The 20,269-nt window shown below is 36.9% G+C and overlaps 1 protein-coding gene across 2 annotated transcripts in view; it reads left to right on the forward strand.

The window, feature by feature from the left end:
- CHCHD3 (coiled-coil-helix-coiled-coil-helix domain containing 3) overlaps nucleotides 1–20,269 on the forward strand; it is a 150,577-nt gene that overhangs the window by 12,876 nt on the left and 117,432 nt on the right. For both annotated transcript variants that reach the window (XM_062580340.1, XM_062580348.1), the window contains exon 3: nucleotides 13,786–13,870. In XM_062580340.1, the coding sequence (XP_062436324.1) occupies nucleotides 13,786–13,870 (85 nt within the window). The remainder of the gene's footprint in view (nucleotides 1–13,785; nucleotides 13,871–20,269) is intronic.

Genomic DNA, 20,269 nt, shown 5'->3' on the forward strand with positions numbered 1-20,269 from the left:
CGACCTGCTTTGTTTTGAACATTAAGACCTTTATAGTACTTCTAGAAACTTTCTCAACAGGATGTGTTCAAGAAGGATGGAGGAATTTTTTTTCCCCCTTAAGTGATGGTTTCTATATGTGGATCTGCTGCAGAATGGTTACAAAGCAGATCTTTTTCCAACAGTCACCTGTACCCTACCAAGCCCCTTTCCTTCAAAAAGGGGTGGTCTCCTCAGCAGGTTGGTAATGGTAACTATTGCTGTCCCTGCCCAGGTAAAGCCCTGTTTGGAAAGATTTACGGAATTCCTGGAGAGAAAGGAAAGAGACTTCTTTGATAGGGTTGAGTTTGGAGAGGAGAAACAGGTCCAGAGATAATGATTCGTGAAGACCTGCAGTGGGAGCTTTTGCAGCCATAGTTGACAGGAATTGAGATGCTGGGCTAGGGGAATCCTGGAGGACTCCAAGGCTCCAGAAGAGAGTTTACCACAGTGAGCTGGGGAATTTGGGAGAGCTTGGGTAAATATGAAGGTGGAGTCACTTTAAGGAAATGAATGCAAATAGGCTGAACTTGCTTTTGGAAAACCCTAGAGCTAGGGGTTGTGGTGTTTCTGATGTGCTTTCTGAGGCACAACTGTCACGCGTTTGAAGATTGGCAGCTGCAGGGAAGGAACCGAGTGCAGGAAGGTACCTGTCTTTGCGACCGTCAGCATGACAGGACAAATTAGCAGTTGCTCCACTCCTGAGCAGAATTCAAAGATGACTTTTTAAATTTGTGATGTTAAAAGTAGCTTTAAGTAATGAAGTAGCTGCAAGTCAGTGATGGATGTTGGTATCATAGTGCGGTATCAGTATAGAAGGGTCATTTGGAACTACAGTTTTACAGCATTACTTAGTATGCGACTCCTCAGGAGGCCGGGAGATCTGTAAATTGTGCCCTGCTATCGCACAGGTGAGCAAAGCTTTCCTATAGTATGTTGTTTTACTTGTCAGGTAGTACAAGGGATCTGAAGGACCGTCACTATGTGCGTAAGTCTAAGCTAGCCAAAAAACTCTTTCCTATTATGCAGACATGAGAGAAGACAGGGTTATTTTGTATGTAAGAGAAATAGAACCTAAATCCACAAGAAGCGAGCTTATCATTTGTTAAACTGCTTATGGAAAGGAAAACACTGTTTGTTTTTATTTTAGAAAGCAGAGAGAATTTCCTTTGGCATCGAGTAGATAGCTGGCTTTGGAAGTAGCATGAACAGTAGTGAAGAGATTGAATGTCAGAATGCTGATGAAGCTGTAGCACCAGCAAATACCAGATTCTAATTATGTTTTAATTGTGTTTATTTACCTTGCACCCCTCCCCCTGGCCCTTCCTGTGACTGATTATTCGTATTACTTTTCTTTGCAGTCTTTTCATGTCTGCTGCAAAGGGCAGCCTATGTTACAGGCCATGATAAGATCATTTAATGTTACCAATATATGAGTTTGAATGGAATACAAACCAGCTAAGTTTTAGGTTGAAAGATTAAGTGCATATAAATTCATATCTTGTGACCATTGATTTGAAAAATTTGAGTTTTAGTTCCTTATAAATAAATACAACCACCTGCACTGGATGTACAATAACAGAAAATACCATTAATCTTTCTGTATCTCAGTACCTATTAGTAAGCAATGACTGATAAGTTAGCGTTAGTCTTCACTTATCCTGTTTTTGATAGCAGTGCCCATTCTCTGAGCTTTGAACCACACTTGTATAAAAGCAGGACCTTCTGCCCCAAGAACAGTTGGTATATGGACATTTGATAATAAAATTCAATGTCTAGAGTTACTTTGAACTGGTATTTTCACCAATGGAAAGGTATATGAGACTGCCCTGAACAGAGGAGTTTTTGGTTCAGAATGAAGAGCAGCTTTGCAAATCTTATTTTTTTTGTCCAAAGCTACTGTAATTCAGAGCTGTAATTGGGTAAAATTGACTTTTCCTGTGCCATTAATAGTGTGCAATTGCAGCTGGAGGATCCTCTTTAAAGATAATAGTAGCAGATGAACTGAACATCAAATTTTTCTATTTATGTAGCCTTGACAGTACAGAGAGTCTCATTTGGGAATGCTAGCCTGTGCAATAACCATTTTAATTCTTTGCAATTAGTGGTGACTTCTAAATGTAAAAATAAAGAGATCTTCTGGTTTATAAACCCTTTTGCCTAGCTATTATATGCAGAAATACTTGATTATTGCACTGTTCCCTAAGTGGTAGTAGAGGTTTATTGAAATATTCTTGGCAAAATAATTTTTTGATTTAGGTCTTTCATTGCCCCAGCTTCCCCACGTAAAAATTCAAATGAAGTCGACTTACGTCTTCCATAGAATGTACTTGATTGCATCTTAATTACTTTTATGGGATATGCCCCATAATAAGATTTTTTTTTTTGTGAAAATTCCTTTTGTGTTCTCTAAATTCAGTAATGCTTAAGCTTTTATCATCTAGTTTATTACTTGTCTGTTAACACAAGTTGTGGGCTTGATAGTGAATTTTGTTATATTAGAATATATTCTAAGCATGTCAGAAAATATTGAATTGTCGTATTGAAAATGGTCTGAATCTCTTTGGATTGCATGTTGTTCTTTGTATACAGACCTAAATAATTTTGCAAAGTTACAAGAAAATAAAAGGGATACCAGTAAGTTCCCCATACTGTCAGATAAAATAACTTTACAAGAAATTTATGAACTGTGAAGATCAGAAACTGGAAAACTTAGATTGTCTTGAAGGAATCATAGAACCAGGAAGGTTGGAAGGGACCTCTGGAGACCATCTAGTCCAACCTCCCTGCTGAGCAGGGTCACCGAGAGCGTGGTAGCCAGGGTTGCATCCAGGTGTGGCTTGAATATCTCCAGAGAAGGAGACTCCACAACCTCTCTGCGCAACCTGCTCCAGTGCTCCGTCACTCTCACAGGGAAGAAATTCCCCCTCACGCTCAGGCGGAACTTCCTGTGCTTCAATTTCTGCCCATTGCCTCTTGTCCTGTCACACAAGAGAGTTGAGTTTGACTCTTCTCAGACAACTGAGAAGAGTTTGGCCACGTCCCTTGACACTGTGCCTAATCCTATTGAAAGCAGAGCAATTAATCTTTCATATCATCATTTACAATGTGATTATTTTTAAATGTTGAATTATATGATCCTTGTGCTTTTATCCATTGTGTTCAACAACAAAAACTTCACAGCATGTAGAAGGAAGTACGAGCACAGACAGCTAAAATAGCAGTCTCTCAACTGTTGCTTTAAATGCAAGGAGAACGCTGCCAATGCTAGTCTCGTAAAGATACGTCTGTCTTCCCATTTACACAATGTTTTTTTTTTAAGCGAACGTGAAAGCAAACTGACTTACGGATAAATATTTGCTGAACCAAAATATATATACACACACACTATCTATAATCTATAAATATATGTACAGAATGCATATTTTTTGCAAAGGTGGATAAGAGGAGTGGATAAGAAGGTTCAGTTGAGAAGATCCACAACTTCATAAGGGATTTGAGAACAATTTTGAAAGGTGTAATAAATCTTCACATGGTGATGTAACTGGCAAAGCATAGATTCCTGAAACACACAGAAAATAAAAATTAGATATGTTTTATGTTAACTGGCTCATTTAACTCAATCCATTTATTGATGGTAAATGACTTAGAAAATAAAATAAATTGTTCATATATCATATTTTTTTATCTTACACCACTTCTCAGTATGTGTCGCCTGTCTTATATGTAACTTAAGCTAAGACAGTAACTTTCTTGTGTCAAGGGTGCATAAACTTTGCAAATAGTTCTAAATTTATTGAAGAAACTTCTAATCAGAAATGTCCCCTGACACGTTTTTGAGGATTCACAATGCTCTCTTGTCGTTCCTATAGTCTTTTATCTGAATAAATGCTAGGCTAGACTGCAGAATCTCACAAAAATATTTTTAAATTTGCTGTGAGAACTTCCATCAGTTCTGCTGCAGCCTTTACTGCAGCCCCAGCGTAGCTCGCTCTGCCTGATCTTCGGCCGGCAGTCTGAGCTTAGCTTGAACTGGGAAGAGCTTGGTGTGGTTTGGGGCAGATTTGAAACTGAACAGAGTGTTATACGGTGCTCTGGATCTTGTAACGGGAGAGTTGATGTTAGGCTGTTGGTGATTTGAAGTGCTGTCACTGCAGGCTGTTTAGCACAGCAGGGTGGCCTTGTCCTGCACAAATTTTTGCCCAGACCTCTTGGGTATCCTTAATTCTTGACTTTTCTCCTTTGTGCATTGGTTGAAAGATCTAATGCTATATTTTGCCTTGAGATGTCATATCTTCTAAGTATCTGTTTTTCTGTTGATTGTATACATCCATTTCTATTTATTTTTGCTTAGTTTAGTAGGAGGTAGTTTGGACATGCTAAAAAGTAACGAAGATTCTTCTCAGCTTTCCTCACTAAGGCGTGAATCTCAGAAATGAATTGCTTCTGTTGAATAGGGCTGTTAAGCACAGGCAGATTGTATCCCATTTTCTTGAATTGGGTTCTAAAACCTGTAATCCAGCTTTCTCCTGTTTTTCTGGCCCGCTTGCTAAGTCTATGTGGATTCGTTGTTGGGGGTTTATTGCTAAAGTTGTAATAATAATGGGGATTCTGAAAAGAGAAAAGTTCAAATATAACACCAACTGCTATTTTACATCTAGATTATGTGGCATCTTATTTCTAACTTAAATTAAAATTGATTGGTTCCCACATTTACATTGTAAAATAGATAATATATTCAATTATTCACAGTTCTAATTGCATTATTTTTGTGGTTATTTGTCCTAGGAGCTTGCTAGGGTAGGATAGGATAGGAGCTAGCAGAAATAATGCCACACATTTCTACTATTTAACAGTTAACACAAAACTCTGTGGAGACAGAATTTTATATTGAATTTATGGTTGGTGAAAGAGACTGTAATTCTGAATTTAAATGGAAGAGTTGCTGTACGCATTGGTAGTTAAACATATATGAATCTAAAAATAAAACATGTGCATAAGAATGCTATTCTTCTTAATACCTTTTTTCCTAAATGGTGACCATACCCTACTGTGCAGGTTACAATAAATAGAATCGGGAACTATGTAATAAGTTCACCAATGAAGGTGGTGTTCTGCTGAACTTCCTACATAGATATTTGTTTCTGATATTTCTGTTGTACGTGCACCGTGAAACTTCCTGCAACTCTCTAAGGGATTCCTTTTGTGTTCAAAGAGCAACGCATACTTCAGTCTTTAAGGCAAATAACTTATTTCCAGAGCTGCAGCTCTGAATTTTCCCTTGAGTGTAAAGCTAATTTGGACAACGTATAGTGTTATAGACTAGGTAGAATATTGTTTGCAAACCACTCAATTTTTTAAAATAACTATAGGAAGGGAATACTCCATCTATACTAGCTGTTGCTAGTATGCTTGCTCGCTTTCTTTTACATTGTTACGAGCAAATTCAGGCTCTAGGAGGAACAAAAGAAAATTAAAAAGTATATGCAATGATGTCATTGATGTTTGTGGTACCACCAAATTACGCATGCTCAATATATTTTCTGGTGTTTTGATAGGCATTGAAATCATATGGTTTGATATTAGTTTTACTACTTTTGTTAGTGTGCAATGACTCTTTGTATGCCTTTCTTTGAAAAACATGTTTTTAGGAGTCCAGGATAAGAATTGACAGTGTTACGGATACCTAAAACATACAAAACTCTGCCAGTAAATTTTATGTTCACGAGAGGTATTGGATTGATGACTGACAAGCTGAAGTTTCTGTTTATCCACAGACAGCATTCAGCAGGCCTAGGTGTAGGTAGAGCTTTTTTGCATTGACTAACCAATGCGGTTTAACCTTGATATGATGAGAAAAAACCTTGTTTCTATGGTTAGCCGCTCTGAGACCACTTCGAACTGCAGGAAAGATAATGATATTTTCTAGTAATTTAATTGAATAAGAAATAGTGTGTGTGTATGTATATATGTATGTGTGTATATATATATTTTCACTCATGCGGAAATTAATAGTATGCTACTTGAGTATGTCACATACAGTTGGCTATATAATTCATGAATTTAATACTTCTTATCTTTTCTGTGCTGTTTAACTTAAATAGCTACCAATGATGTTCGTTTTTTGTGTGATATATGGAATTTAGATACAGTCCAAATTGGAGTGCTATTGAGTGGCAAAGAATAAATTGAGGATATTTGCATATTCTAATATGTGCATATTATGTGACTTAAAGTAGAATGCAGAGGGAAGACTAGTTTAATTGTAGAAGAGCTATAATGTATATCGCAAGCCCATAGCTTGATGCTATGAATGTTCCAGGTCACCAACCTGTTCGTAATACTTTGCTTTTTGATTCAATATTTATGATTGTTAGTGTTCGGTTAGGAATTTTGCTTCTGACATCTTCATTAATGTTAATGCCTACAAAGCTTCATTTGCCCTGCCAGCTGCTGAGCCAGATGAGCCAGGTTTGAAGACAGCCCTAAGGGGCATTGCGCTAAGCTGGATGGTTAATGCTAGTACTTAGTGTGCGTACAGACAGCAGAACTGCCTTGTTGGGTCGCAGCGATGGTTTGATTGCCCCGATATCCTCCTCTGTATGAGATACTTCAGAGATGACTACAGTGTATTTTTGCAGTTTTCCCAGAGAAAAAGAAGTCTTCTTGATTCTGGCAGTGGTTAGTACATACGTTGGAGCTGGATTCCCCAAACCTGTTTTACATATTGTACAGCCTAACTGTTGGCATTCTGGGCTGACTTGTTTTTGTATTCAACAGCTTAAGAAAGTGTTCACCAATGCGTTGTCCATTGAAAGACTTTTTTTGACACTTGAAATGTCCAAATGTTGCCTCGTCAGCTTCCTTGTGAGCTTTTTTAACACTGTGTAATGGAAGAGTGAAGAGAAGCCCGTAACTATTGGCTGAGCTGAGCTAGATTGTGAGAGAAATGCATCCTTGGTTTTAATTACTATGCCTTACTGAAATAGGTAGACTGGTAAAATACTATGCTCAGAGAAAGCTGCAATTCTGTCATCTGATACCTGTTTTTTTTTCTATTCTTCCTTTTGCATTCTTTGTATATTCTAGACACATATTGGACCTTCTCTTTATAGTCTTCTGCCTCTCCAACTCTGCCCCCCCCTCCCTTCTGGCTGGCCATTAAACAAGTTTTCTTTCTGCTTCCTTGATACTGAGGACTTAAATGTGGTTATGGTTGATTTAAAAAGAAAAAAAAAAGAGAAGAAAAAAGCAAGTAAAATATATGATGAAATTGCATTATGCTTTCCAGTGTATGTGATTGTTCATTTTTCAAAACTGAATTTGTATACTGTTGTGCTGCTCAGCTTGCTTGACCTTAATCTCTCCTTTTTTGTATTTTCCACAGACTTATCCTGTCTTGATAAAATTATTTAGACTATTCATGTGCAGATTTTACAGTGTTTCTGTTCCATGTTCTTTGCTTGTGCTTTCTGTTCTCTGTTTCGTCTTAGCCTGTTTCTAATTCATGACTGTGATTTACCGTTCATTTTATAACCAAATGCTTTTCTTAACAGCCTCCAGTGAGTTGCTGTGTGAAAGATGAACTGAATCATATATGTGGCTTGTTCTTCACCCACTATCTTGCTGATGCACTCAGGAACGTACTAATTTGAAAGCTGTTGCTTGTGTTTTTTCTAGCTCTATTTAAATGATGTTTCCTATGGAAATAAGACTTCCTGTTTTTAAGCATTTCTTACTTCAGTCATCTGAATTTGCGTCCAAGTTCTATACTTAACTATAATGGCTTGAGTCTGCCTTTGTTGTGCCCATTTATTTCAGGGTGGAGGTAAGTAGTACAGCTTCCAGCATATTGCTGAGCAACTTGAGTGGAAATACGCTGTGACTGCTGGTGGCCAGACTGTTTGGAAGCTCCTTCGTTAGTTTGTATGTTGTAGTCTGGTGGGCCTATTTTACCACAGTACTTGCTTAAGTTTTGCAGTTAGGTAAACTTGAAAACATAACCGTTGGAGAAACTAGTGTCTGGATTAGCAGCATATAAGAGCTGACTTCCCGCCTCTGCTAATCACCTGGATTATCAGTGGTGGTCTGAAACCTGTGACGGAAGGCTGAGGGAGCTGGGCTTGTTCAGCCTGGAGAAGAGATGGCTTCAACGGCACCTACTAGTAGCCTTCCAGTAACTACAAGGAGGTTATTGAGAAGATGGAGCCGGGCTATTCACGGAGGTAGGAGGATGAGAGACAGTGGATGTAAGTCAGAACCCTCTTGTTTCAGTTTGTTTCCCGTAAAAAAAGAAAAATCACCAAGAGGACAGTCAGGCATTGGAACAGGTTGTCTAGAGGGATTGCGCGTTTTATGTATGTGAAGGTATTTTTGCTAACAGCAAATGTTTATCCCCTTAAGCCTGGAGGATGTCTGTATTGTTCTGGCTTTCAGGAATTTGCTCTTTGAAGGCCATCTAGTTCATAGCTGCTAGCAAAGTGGATTGAAAAGAGTAGAGCTGATTTATTTTCCTTTCTTGTAAATTCACTCTCTGACTGTTGTTTAGCTAAGTATTTTTCTAAAACATGTTTGATTGTATCAAGCGTGTCTTTTCATTAATAACTTAATGCACCTGCCCTTTCGAGAGGTTTTAGTTAAGATACTTGATAATAAATGTTTTCCATTAACGAATTTTTTGAAATTGCAGATTGCAGGACTAATAGCCTTTAGCTAGGAATCTTCTATTTCATTAATTTTTACCTAATGTGTGGTGGTTGCAGCTTTGAATGCTGCCTTCTTGCTGTAATTTTAGTGTCATGGTTTCAGGGTGAGGAGAAAGTGTTGTGCATTTAGATGCTATGACTAGTGTGGACAGCATGGGCAGGAAAAAAGGGAGGAAGATCTTATGGGAAGTCACTGAGTTGCATATATCCTTACTCATCAACTTACAGTGAGAGGGTTGGCTACTTGCAATAAGAATTGCAATGAGTGGAGATGAATAAGCAGCTTTACCAGAATGTGGCGCAAGTGTTTGCTGTACTTGAGTGTGCAAGGTAATATGAAGAATACAGTATAGTTTTTTTATTAATCTCTAGGGCAAAGTGTTCCTACAATAGTAAGAGAACAGCACAGTGATCGTGTAAAATGCTAAATATGGCATACACATAACTACGTAAATGGAAAAATTAAAATAAATACTGGCTGTACTGGTGCTTTTCTTTGCTCTTGATACTAATTATGAAAAGCTTTTTCCTAATCCTTTATTAGGGCTCAGAGTGGACCTAGGAGGTAAGGTTGCTATTTATGTCTCAAGAATGGTTGTCATCTTACGAAACTATTATCTTGGCTCTGATACCGCTGGTATTCACTGTTCCAAGACGAAATGCGTATTAAGTGCCTGAAATCTCAGTAACAGTCAGGAGGATATGTAAGCTCTTAGGTACCCTTTGCTCCTCAGTCCTCATTGATTTATCCTCATAATTGTTCAAGCCTTTTGGCCCTGGATAAGTCATCAAGTATATGTTTTCTTAATCATCTGATTTTTGAAGCACAAGAGGAGAATCAATACTAAGGGTTAAACAAATGGCTTTCTGCAATGTGATTTTTATTGTCACCAAAACCAATGCTTCTTGCTGTTTTCTGTAGTCCAGATGAAGGCTATAACTGTGAGAGTGATCCCCAAAGCCATCTTCATAGGGCTTGTGGTCTTTTTAAAAGGTGGAAGAATAGGCCTCTCTCCAGTTTTACAAAAGAGTATTGGATGAATAGAAATCTTGGAGTGTTTTGTCTTTGTATGGGAAAGGGTTGATGGAAAAGCATTGAAATGCAGCAAAGCAGAGAATGCTGTTACACTTTCATAACTGCTGAACTGATTCACGTTGTTTTCAAAAAAAACCCCCAACCCTATTTCACTGCAATATACCTGTGTACCCATTTGCTCGCTTTGCCCATGCGCCCATCTGAAGAGCATGAGGTTGACTGATACGATTTGATAGCGAAGTTGAATAAATGTTCTGCAGCTTTATTATTATTATTATGGAAGTTGCCTCTCAGCTTTCCATCGGGTAGGGTTGTAGATTTTTGGCCAGTACATGTGTACTGGATATAACTTAGGGTTTCTTCTTCTTGTTTCATCTTTATTTTTTTTGTCCTCTTTCTGCTGTGCTCTAATGCTTTGTTTTAAAGGTGAAAGGAGCCAAAACTAACTGAACTGAATGTGTGTATTATCTTGTTCTTCAAATACATGCAAATGTTTTCTAAATTGTCCCATTGGGTTAAATACAACTTGGTCAGCTTGCCTGTATTTTATTTAAAGCTTCATTCTGTGCATGAAGGGGAGGATGCACATGATGCGTTTGCACTGTAATACTAGACATAAATGATCATATCTTTCAAACCTTTCCAAAGCAGTAGGCAAATATAAGGACCAGGCTGATTCATTCCAGAGGCTATCAAAATGGCAAAATCTTCTTGTCCATTGACAGTCAATCTTTGGTCTAATGAGCTTTTTTCTTCTTCTTTTATTTTTATTTTTTTTCTCCTTTGTGTCAGCAGTGCTGTTACATGGAGCAGTTGGGTCACTTTAATCACTGTGCCCCTGCTGCTGGATCCAGCCCTAGATCTGAGCGTGGTAATGGGCCCGTTGGCAGTGCTGCTGGTGGTACTCCATTGCAGTTATCCTGAGGAGAATGATGCTTATCAGACACCTATCAGGATCCACACTTTACATGCTAAGAGAACAGAGAAGAGTTATTTCTGGTTATTGCACTATGGCTTTTTCAGTAGAGTTCCCATTACTGACCATCTATCTAAATTGCCTTGTGATGTGAACTGTACATTAGGACATTCGCACTCAGGAAACAGTAAAATTGTATTCATTTTATGCCCTTTTAGAGGGAGCATATTAAAACCCTGGGGTGGGATTGTGACCTTCCTAAATAAAGGTGCCTAAAACTCTTCCAAGCTGGTATGACCAGGAATGTGCGTATAATGAAATTCACGGATTTCAGCATTCTGAAGAGCTTAAAATAATGAGGGGGATGGAGAAGGGTAAATAACTTTTTGGCAACTGCTGTATGCTTACCGTCTCCAGATCCTGCTTATTTCAATAGCCCCATGCCTACTGTGTTCTAATGTTCTCCAATAGCTTTTTTTAGGTGTCTATTTTTAATGTCATATAGCCTGACTTGAAATTGCTATCACAGAAAGATTTTATTGCTTTTTGCCTAGAAACAATTCCAATTTTTCTAATAAATTAACTTTTCTTTAAGTGCCTCTTTTCCTAAAGCAATTCCCTTGTGCTTGTAGAACTGCAGTTTTTACTGAAACATCATAAATTTCTCATTTGGGAGCTACCCAATTATATCTTACAATAATTCTATTGGATGATCTATAGCTCTGCTTTTATTCCCTATTAGTATTTGGCTGATCGATGTGTAACCTAATTGATTGTTAAGGTCAAATATGCTATGTCTTTATTGGCTGATGCCTGAATTTTAACTATTATATCTTAAAGGACCATTCCATGGTCTGTTAGATTTTTTTACTCATTTTTACACACCAGAAAACAAACTTCATGGTATAAATGCTGGTGAACAGCGTGCTTCTACTTCGGCAGTATTTTGTGTATTCTCGAGCACAGCATTAAAAGGATACGAAATACTGAAGTATCTGGGTTGAATGGAATTGCAGTAAGCAACATTTGATCGTGAGTTTTCAGCTTGTTCTGGAAGTGATCTGAAACAAATTTTTCAGTTTTATGACAGCCTAATCATTTCTAAGTGTAGAAATGCAGAACCTTAACCGCTTTCAATTTTGGCTTGTGATATTCACTGAGGTGTAGAGGGAGATTTATGTGAGATGCAATATATAAACAGGTTTCTGTTTAGCAAAACTTTTTTTTTTTTCTTTTTCCCTTTTTAAGACAGAGTTTAGTGTGGTTATCTGATATTTGTTTGGGAACGCACAAACATGATATCCCTGAAATACATTGCTGTTTTTTCACTTGCATTTTAATAGCGCATCTCTTGTTTTTTCAGAATCCAGTGGCTGCCTGATGTCAAAGGCATAAATGGTTGCACAAAGAAACTGATGGAATTGGAGACTTTGTGCCAGTTTTGTGCCCTAATCACTAGGTTCTTTTGCTTTAGCGTAATGACTTAGCCAGGAAAAAAAAAACAAACAAAAAAACAAACAAAAAAACCCGCTCCGTTTAAATTGGCTTAGAGCTTGGTGATTAGACTAGAGCACTTTTCTTGAATATGATGTACATGGACTCACCCTTCTGTCCGAGTAGGATCTAAATTCCAGATGTGCCACTTTCTGGGCTAATGCTTTAACTGTATTTGCTATGGCAAAGGAGGCTGACAGCCTTTCCTGCCCTGCCCCAGGACCCACACATATGTCTGCTGCCAGTTGTTTAATTCTATCTGTATGTATAAATACTTTTCTAATTGCGTAGTGTCTTGCAGTTGCTTTTTGTCTTATACTGCCTGAAAATGTAGTTCTCTGCCTTTTTGGTACCTAAGCAAGTGTTTTTATTACTGCTTCTGTGTGCAGAGGAGCAGGTTGCTTCACCTGCTTCATTTAACATCCATCTTGTGCCCAAGTGATGGGCATTAATGACTTTTGAGTTAGATTATGCGTCTTTCAGCTCTGTAGTTCCGTATCCTGGAATTTGTGTGCAATGTTTGAGCCAGCTGCCTTATATAAATACGGAAGGTATATCCCTCTGTTGGCACTGGAGAACTAGGATACCGCTGAGTAGCAGAGGTTCAGCTCCGCAAAATGTGGTTATACTTTGGTTCCAGACAGCTGGAGCTCTATTCACGTTTATACTAGCAAGAAACCTGGAAATAATTACCTGATCTTTATTCTCATTCTACAGCTGTACATTTTAGTTGTTTTCTTTTCCCCTCCCAGGAATGCTCTTTCTTTCTGACCGCTACAAATCAGCGCTTTATGTAAGGTTGTAGCTGTTCCACTAAAGTTGCCTAACTTTTGGTTACCGCAGTGTGATGGGCTGGGAATGGACCTTTTCTGTGTGCTTGAAAATCTTATTAGATGACTTTTGGCAGTCTCATTAATGTCTTTCAAACGTGCAGAATTAGCGAATCTCATGCTTTTCTATGTTTGTGTGGAAAAATTTTTTCTTGCATAGTTTTGAAGAGAATTTCTTTGCTTCCCCGCTTTCTCAATTCCTAACCAGACTTTGAACTAACTACTTTGAAGTAGTCTCAATGAAGAAAATATTCTTTCCGTGTCTGCTTGCTCAAGTGAAATTAGGAGGAATTAAGGCAAAAGCTTTCTCTAAGCAATAGAAACTGGAAGTATTGATATCTAGAATGTTGTAAATGCTCTATCATGGGGGCTAAAATGTGCATATGATAACACTTAAAGCAATATATGAGAACGTTTCCCTTGATTCCATATGAATAAAAAGTGGTAGTTTGAGACTTTGTTTTTTTTTTTGTTCCAGATTTCTTCCAGATTTTCTTTGATAAAGGCATGCTTATTGAAAGAAGAATGTATTTAATTTAACATATACTGTGTGGTCTTTAATTTTTGAAAGAATCTGCTAATTGAAAAATTGTTTAATAGGTCTTATTTTTGAAAGCTCTCTAGTGTTGTATATCAAAATTTGAAAGGTGCTTAAACCACAAGAAGATGCTCCAACTACTTTATAGAAGAAAAAAATTAATAGAACACTGTATTATGCAATTTTTTCTGTAGTTAGAAACATACTGTATTCTGTTAAAATTTCATTTAATTGTCTTTTGATTGTAGTTAATGATGAAGAACTAAAGAAACGAATAGCTGAAGAATTGGCACTAGAACGAGCCAGGAGAGACTCTGAAGCTCAAAAGAGAAGGTTTGTTTGTATTTGTTAATAACAGGATTTAGAACACAAATGTATTTGATACTTTTATTACTGTTATTTATCTGTTTATTGTAAGCAGTTGAATTATATGCCCCAGGAAGAAATGGGAAGCAAGACATTTCTCTTACATTGCAAATACTGATATTAAATACATGTTAAAACAAAAAATTAACTAAAATGCCACTGTAAGAGCTGATATAAAATTTTGATCTAAATCCCTTTTGACATTATGAGCTTGACTTTTTTTTTTTTTTTTTTTTTGGGGGGGGTAATCTTTTAAGCTGAATCTTAGTTGATTTCTCTTGAGTCCAAAAAATCACTTTGCTGTGAAGAGATAGAAACAACTTGGGAGCAATGTAGAGCTAAGTTACTTACAACCCCTCTGTTTGATCGAAAGGTAAATTCTAACAGCAGTAGAAATGCTGGATATTTCTGTGTGCTGCAGTATATCTTGAACTGCTTTAGTACTTAGTACAATAAAGTGCTTTGAAGATAAACTACCGTATTAAACAGTTTACTAGCAGAAACCCCTTTTGATATCCTTTCTGTATAATGAAACATTCTTTTTTTATATGCATGTTTTTTTCAGATATTCTAGTTACTGTGAAAGATGGAGAAGTGATTAATAGGTAATGCAGTTGGATATGACTTTTTAAAAATAGATTCTGCAATTTTAAGTATGTTATTGTAGAATTATTAGCAGTTTAAAATAAAGTCAAGCTTGGCTGTATGCTGAACTTTGTACTTGTGTTTTAATTCACACTTCAATAATATTCTTAAAAAGATAATGTGACACACAGAATATAAATATTAACCTACATATTGTCCTCCCTTCTGAGAATGGGAAGAAAGGCTCGTTATGATGGATTTTAAAAATTAGAATGTAATTAGTACTACTAAAATTGTCTGCATATATAACAGTTGTTTCTTACACATCATTATATTATTATTTAATTGAATTAGGTTGATGGAGTATGTAATTAGATAGTACTATATAAATGTCCCTGAAAAAGAATCGGGACTTCTTTGAATCAGCAGTAATGGAAATCGATACGTTATAGTGAAATCTCTCTTCTTTGAACTGGGTTTTCACAGGAAAACTTGCATTATATTTCAGCTTAATGTTGACTGCTCTAGACTTCATTTAAAGGTGCTTGCAGTATGGAAATGTGTGTTTTGTGACTTCATTATTTTTTCGTTTGACACTTTTCAGTAATTTTCATTAAGTATTCCATAATTCAGCTTTTATTGTTTGTGCCTTGGTCTGCAAAAGGTAGAGAGCAGGCCTGATATCTGATACTGTATTTTGTAAAGACTAGTGCTAGTAATCTTTCCATTATTTGGCTATGGACTGATGGGGAAGATGTTGTATACTAAATGGATTGTACGAGATACTTTTGTTGTCTTTAATTTGAAGAATCTGTGCTTTTGAAATTTAAAATCTTAAACCAAAAAAAAAAAAAAAAAAAACAACAAAATACCAAATGTCAGATCTTGTTAGCAGCTTTTAAACCTTCTCTATTTTTTAACAGTGAACGTAAGGATTTCTCAGTGTACTTCCTATTTTATATATCAGAGGATATATAATTAAACAACCCCCATCTTTGAAGCATAATATTGGGGTTCTATTCATATTCTATGAAGCAACTTTAAAAGATGGAGATGTTTACCTAGGTATTAATTGAATTTTTGTGGGCTGCATTTTGCTTGAGGCTTGCATTTCAAAAACACTCCAGAAACATTGTGGCAAATTTGGAGCATGGGATTGCAGGCAGTTCTATGCCACGTTTTTTGGTGGATGAAGTGAACACTATTCCATTGGCCTCTTTAAGAGTGGATTTATGGTGTTCAAGTTCAGCATACCTACCCCTGTTCTTTTATTCTAGCTAAGCAGATAATCTCCCCACAGTGCAGAGGCATGAGAAATGTCCCTGTATTGTCTTTTTTGTGAGTCAGGGTCCATACTTTGAACTGAAGAAAAATGTAATCTTGATGAACAACCTCCTATGCTAGTCTTCCAGACACTCATGCATTTTTTCAGAGTCAATATAACTTTTCATCATTACCAGAATTCAGTTTCAAAGGAAGCACTTATTTAAGTGCTATGTGCACGTTGTTCAGGTAATATATCTTAAATCCTGCACGTCTACGTGATGCAGGGAGTCTTCTAGGTAATATAAATGTGAAAGGGAAAAGAGTGCTCTCAACTATGATCGTTTGTGATAAATGCACAAATGCTTTGATAAAATACTGGAAAACAAAACAAAACCTGTGTTCCCAGCTCTATGGTGCTTAGACCATTTGATGGAAGAAACCTGTTAATGGAGAACAGCTTACAGTATTCGTATGTTGATAGTTGCATGTTTGGAAAAGTGCCCTGTAATGCAGATTTCATAATCTGAGTGACGCAGCGTTTGAACGCACTGGCCGTGTTTTAGACCAGTTGGACTGGAGCATCGTGGTGTCTGTGCAAAGAGCAACACGTATAGCTGTGACTCGCTCCCTCTCTCGGCTCATGCGTCAGGCTCTTTGATAAGCAGTTGAATGTATGAGGCCTGACCCCTAAACTTTGATAATAGCTTTGTAACCTTTATCTAGAAAAGTCAGGTTATTGTACTTCTTTGCAGGGGTGAGGGGAAGGTATGCAAAGCAATATGATAGAGCATAAGCCTATTGTAGTAAGTTGAATGGACATCATAAAAACTACTCGAAGTTTACTGTAAAAACCACTTGAACGTGCCTTTTGCTTACATTAACCATTTAATTTGATAACCTGCTTTTCATTGTTGATTCTCTTTTAAGACACATGCTGATGGCTGCACTGTGTCATCTAGAATATTAAGATGTTTCTGCATTAGCTCTGTTGGGATTTTTACAAAGACCCCTATAATGCCCAGATTATACAACTTTTGTTTAAAAAGATTGTGAACAGTTATACATAAAATAGGGATTTAGACGCAGCATTAGATGGTATGTCTAAAATGTTGTCTACCCAGATCTTTCAGCTTATTCAGTATGCTGTTTCCTGTACTATAATCTCTGTTTTTTTGTGTGTGTAGTTAGGTGATTGAATATGATGATAAACCTGTATGCTGCTTTGCTAAGAAAAATGAAGCTTTCTTGCATCTTGGGCTATTTGAAAATAGAGTGAAAAACAGGAGGCTCCTTGAGAGCTTAAATTTTTCTACCGTTGGTAATGAGGCTTTCTTTACAGAATTTTCTTTCCCTTGAAAGTCTGTACAGGGTTTGTGGAAATGTTTTAAGCTGATGTGTAAGTTAATAGCTGCTGTGCTGAGAGCATGTATAACTTTCAGTCTGCTGGTGGAAATTGCAGCATTACCATTGGAATTCCTACATACTTGGCTGCTGTTGGTCCAGAACACTACCATTTTCTTCATTTCCTATTTTCACGGTGTGACTAATTGACAAACTTTCAGGAAAGTGCTATAATAAAGCAGCCTCTCCGATGAATTTCTGCTGAGAATATAACTGTATATTCTCATAGACTGGATTAATGCACTTGCTGTAGAATTAATGCACTTGCTATAAAATATTTTTTTCTTTACAGCTTCTTAAGCAGAAGCAACATTTCTCTTTTTAGAAATGAGGAGCTGTACTAGAAGGAAGGATTTCTACCTGTACTTTTCTTGTATTTCCTCAGGTATCTGCTTGCCGGTATTAGAGACAGGCTATTTGAGTTGATTGGCCCTTTAGTCTGACTAGAGGGCCTTTAAGTTCTCAAGTCAGTTTGGAAAAAAGGAACATATTAGCTCTGTCTTGCATTTTATAATAGAGTCTTAATGACCACAGAACCCACCAAAGGTGTAAGGTTGATCCTAGTCTTATTTCTTTCAACTATTGTTTCTGACTTTGTGTTTATGAACATTTAAGGTATTTCATCTTAAAGTATTTTGATTTAGGGACGTTCAACTGAGTATTGTTTGATCGCAACAGAATTTACAGTGGCTGTGTTAGCAGACAGCATGGTGAGATAACATTTCAGAGCTACAATCTTATGGTAACACTCTGGGAAATTTACAGGTTGTAATACTATCAGTACTATAGTAATATGACTAGTATTACTACTGTTGCTAATAGAGAGCTGCTTTATGTTCTAAACAAAAGTAACAGGAAAGAATTATGCATATTTTTCATCTTGAGAAAACATTAGCCTTAATATCCCTGTAGTCTGTTTTGCATTTCATGTTAATGTCAGCATACCGATAATATTTCTTATTCCTCTAATATAACTTTACTTTAAATCGCCTCTGGTGTGTATGGTTTGTTCAGACCTATGGAAGTAGGTAGGCTTTTGGCTCCTCTGAAATTCATCCCAAAATGGCTGTTAAACAACCCTGCTAAAAGAAGATCCTTAAAAATGAAAGAATAGGCATAAAGAGCTTGATTTTGACAATAATGAAAGATAGGGAAATGATAATTGTTGATACAGTTTTTTCACAAAGTTGTTTTTATTATTATCTGGGGTCATAATAGAATAAGTTATGAAGCTAGTTACTTGCCATAATGTGAGATTTTACAAAATGAGACAACACTTGAATCTTTCAGCGGTTCAGATTTCTTCCTGAGGTGTAGTTCTACGAATGTACATTAGCATACTGGCTTTTGTTGCAGCTGTTGAACTTTATTTTAATCCTTTTGTTTGCTGTGGTGGTAAGAGGCTAGTCTGAAATTGTTGTTGCTCTGCCAGATAAAATCTTTAAAGTAACTAGAAGCATTTGTCTTAATAGCCCAGAGGTCACCTGCACCATGTCATGTGCCATGGCTCTTGAACTTAAGCGATGAGAATCTACTTCTAGTGAGCAAGATGCTTCTGCTCCATTGAAATCAGCACAAGTCAGTGGACCAGCCTGTATGTTCTGGGATGGTATGACAGTAGTAGGTTAGCACTGGGGATCGCTAAGTAACAAAATGCACGTTTGCAATACAAAGAAATGGTGTTAAGCTGAAGAGATTTATTACCAAGCAATGAACTTTATCAATCATGAAATTTTCAGATTTTCCAGTTTTTGGTGTTGTGCCTCCATCTCTCTCTGGCTTGCTCTAATCTGCCTCTTATTGCCAGAACGTGGTACCTGGAACTGCTGTTCTGTTCCTGTTAACCTCAGTGTCTGAATCTAAATATGTATAATCACATGTGGCCTTTGTTCTGTATATTTGGGACAAGCTTGGTAAATATCTAGTATTTTTCCTAATGTCGTCATCTCCTTGAGGTTTATTTTTCCCAAAGGTCATGGATAAGACTTTTAATGTTATGGTGCTGGAAGATAGATATACAAGAGTTATGTGACTCCTCCTCCTCCCATCTTTAATATGTGAACTGAAGAAGTTTACCTACTCTATACACTAACTTTGTTTTTGAAAATAAAACAATTCATTTATTGATGTGCACGGTATGATAGAGATGGTGTTTAATACATCTCTTTGTTTTGAGGAGTTGTGAAAAGCAGATACAGAAGAAATATTTTGGGAAAGCAAAAGTAAGCAATATAATGATAAAATTTTAGCTACTGTCAACCTCATCAGACTTAGATTCCTCTGCTGAAATATCCCCCCAAAAATACTTGAATGAGGTAGGCAAAAGAAAGATGTGATTTACCGTAGATGTTGAACATTTGTGAGTGAATACATTCAGATTATTTGCTTATTTTGGAAATCGTTTCGCTTAAGTTTAATTATTTTTGTATTTTCCCTCCCCTCCCTTCTCCCTTTTTAATGTGTTTCTCTGCTTCTCCTCCTGCCATGATTTGGCATATGGCAAATATTAGTTATAATTAGAATGAGATGTTTTTGCAAGATGTTAGTGCATTGCAATTCCTGCTATATTGCAGGAAGTTCATTTTATTCAAGCTTTCAATATACACACGAACATAATTTTGTTAGCATGCCAAGTATATGTTCCTGGGCAATTTGCTGATGCGTGACTGTTCCAGGAGACCAGAATGATTGTTTTTCATGTGCTTGGTTGTACTTGGATTGTTCTCTATCGCCTCTCTTGTGATTCCCAAACTTACTGCTTAGAGGAGAAGTACTACTGTGAGTAGGAATTTTGAGACACGGGAAGGCTTAAAAGCAGGGTTTTGTTTGGTTCAGTAGCCTTTTAGTAACTCTGTTTCTAGGTCTACTTTAAAACTGTATAGACGTGGCAAAGGTAGACGTGTAATTTTTTTTAGAGAGCAGGAAAAAACGTTGTTGACGTGTTGCTCAAAATCTTATTTAGAAAGAATTTTGATGTATGCAGAAGTTGTATCTTAAATCTTTCTTAAAACCCCTGTTTAGACAGTTTCAACCCTGAAATATGACGTTGGTTTAAATTAAGGCCATGGACACATGTGTGCTCTTCAGGTGGTCATTTGTATTCTGGCCTTTACC

This window comes from Rhea pennata, chromosome 1 (genome assembly GCF_028389875.1).
Source record: "Rhea pennata isolate bPtePen1 chromosome 1, bPtePen1.pri, whole genome shotgun sequence".
In the NCBI taxonomy this organism is placed as follows: domain Eukaryota; kingdom Metazoa; phylum Chordata; class Aves; order Rheiformes; family Rheidae; genus Rhea; species Rhea pennata.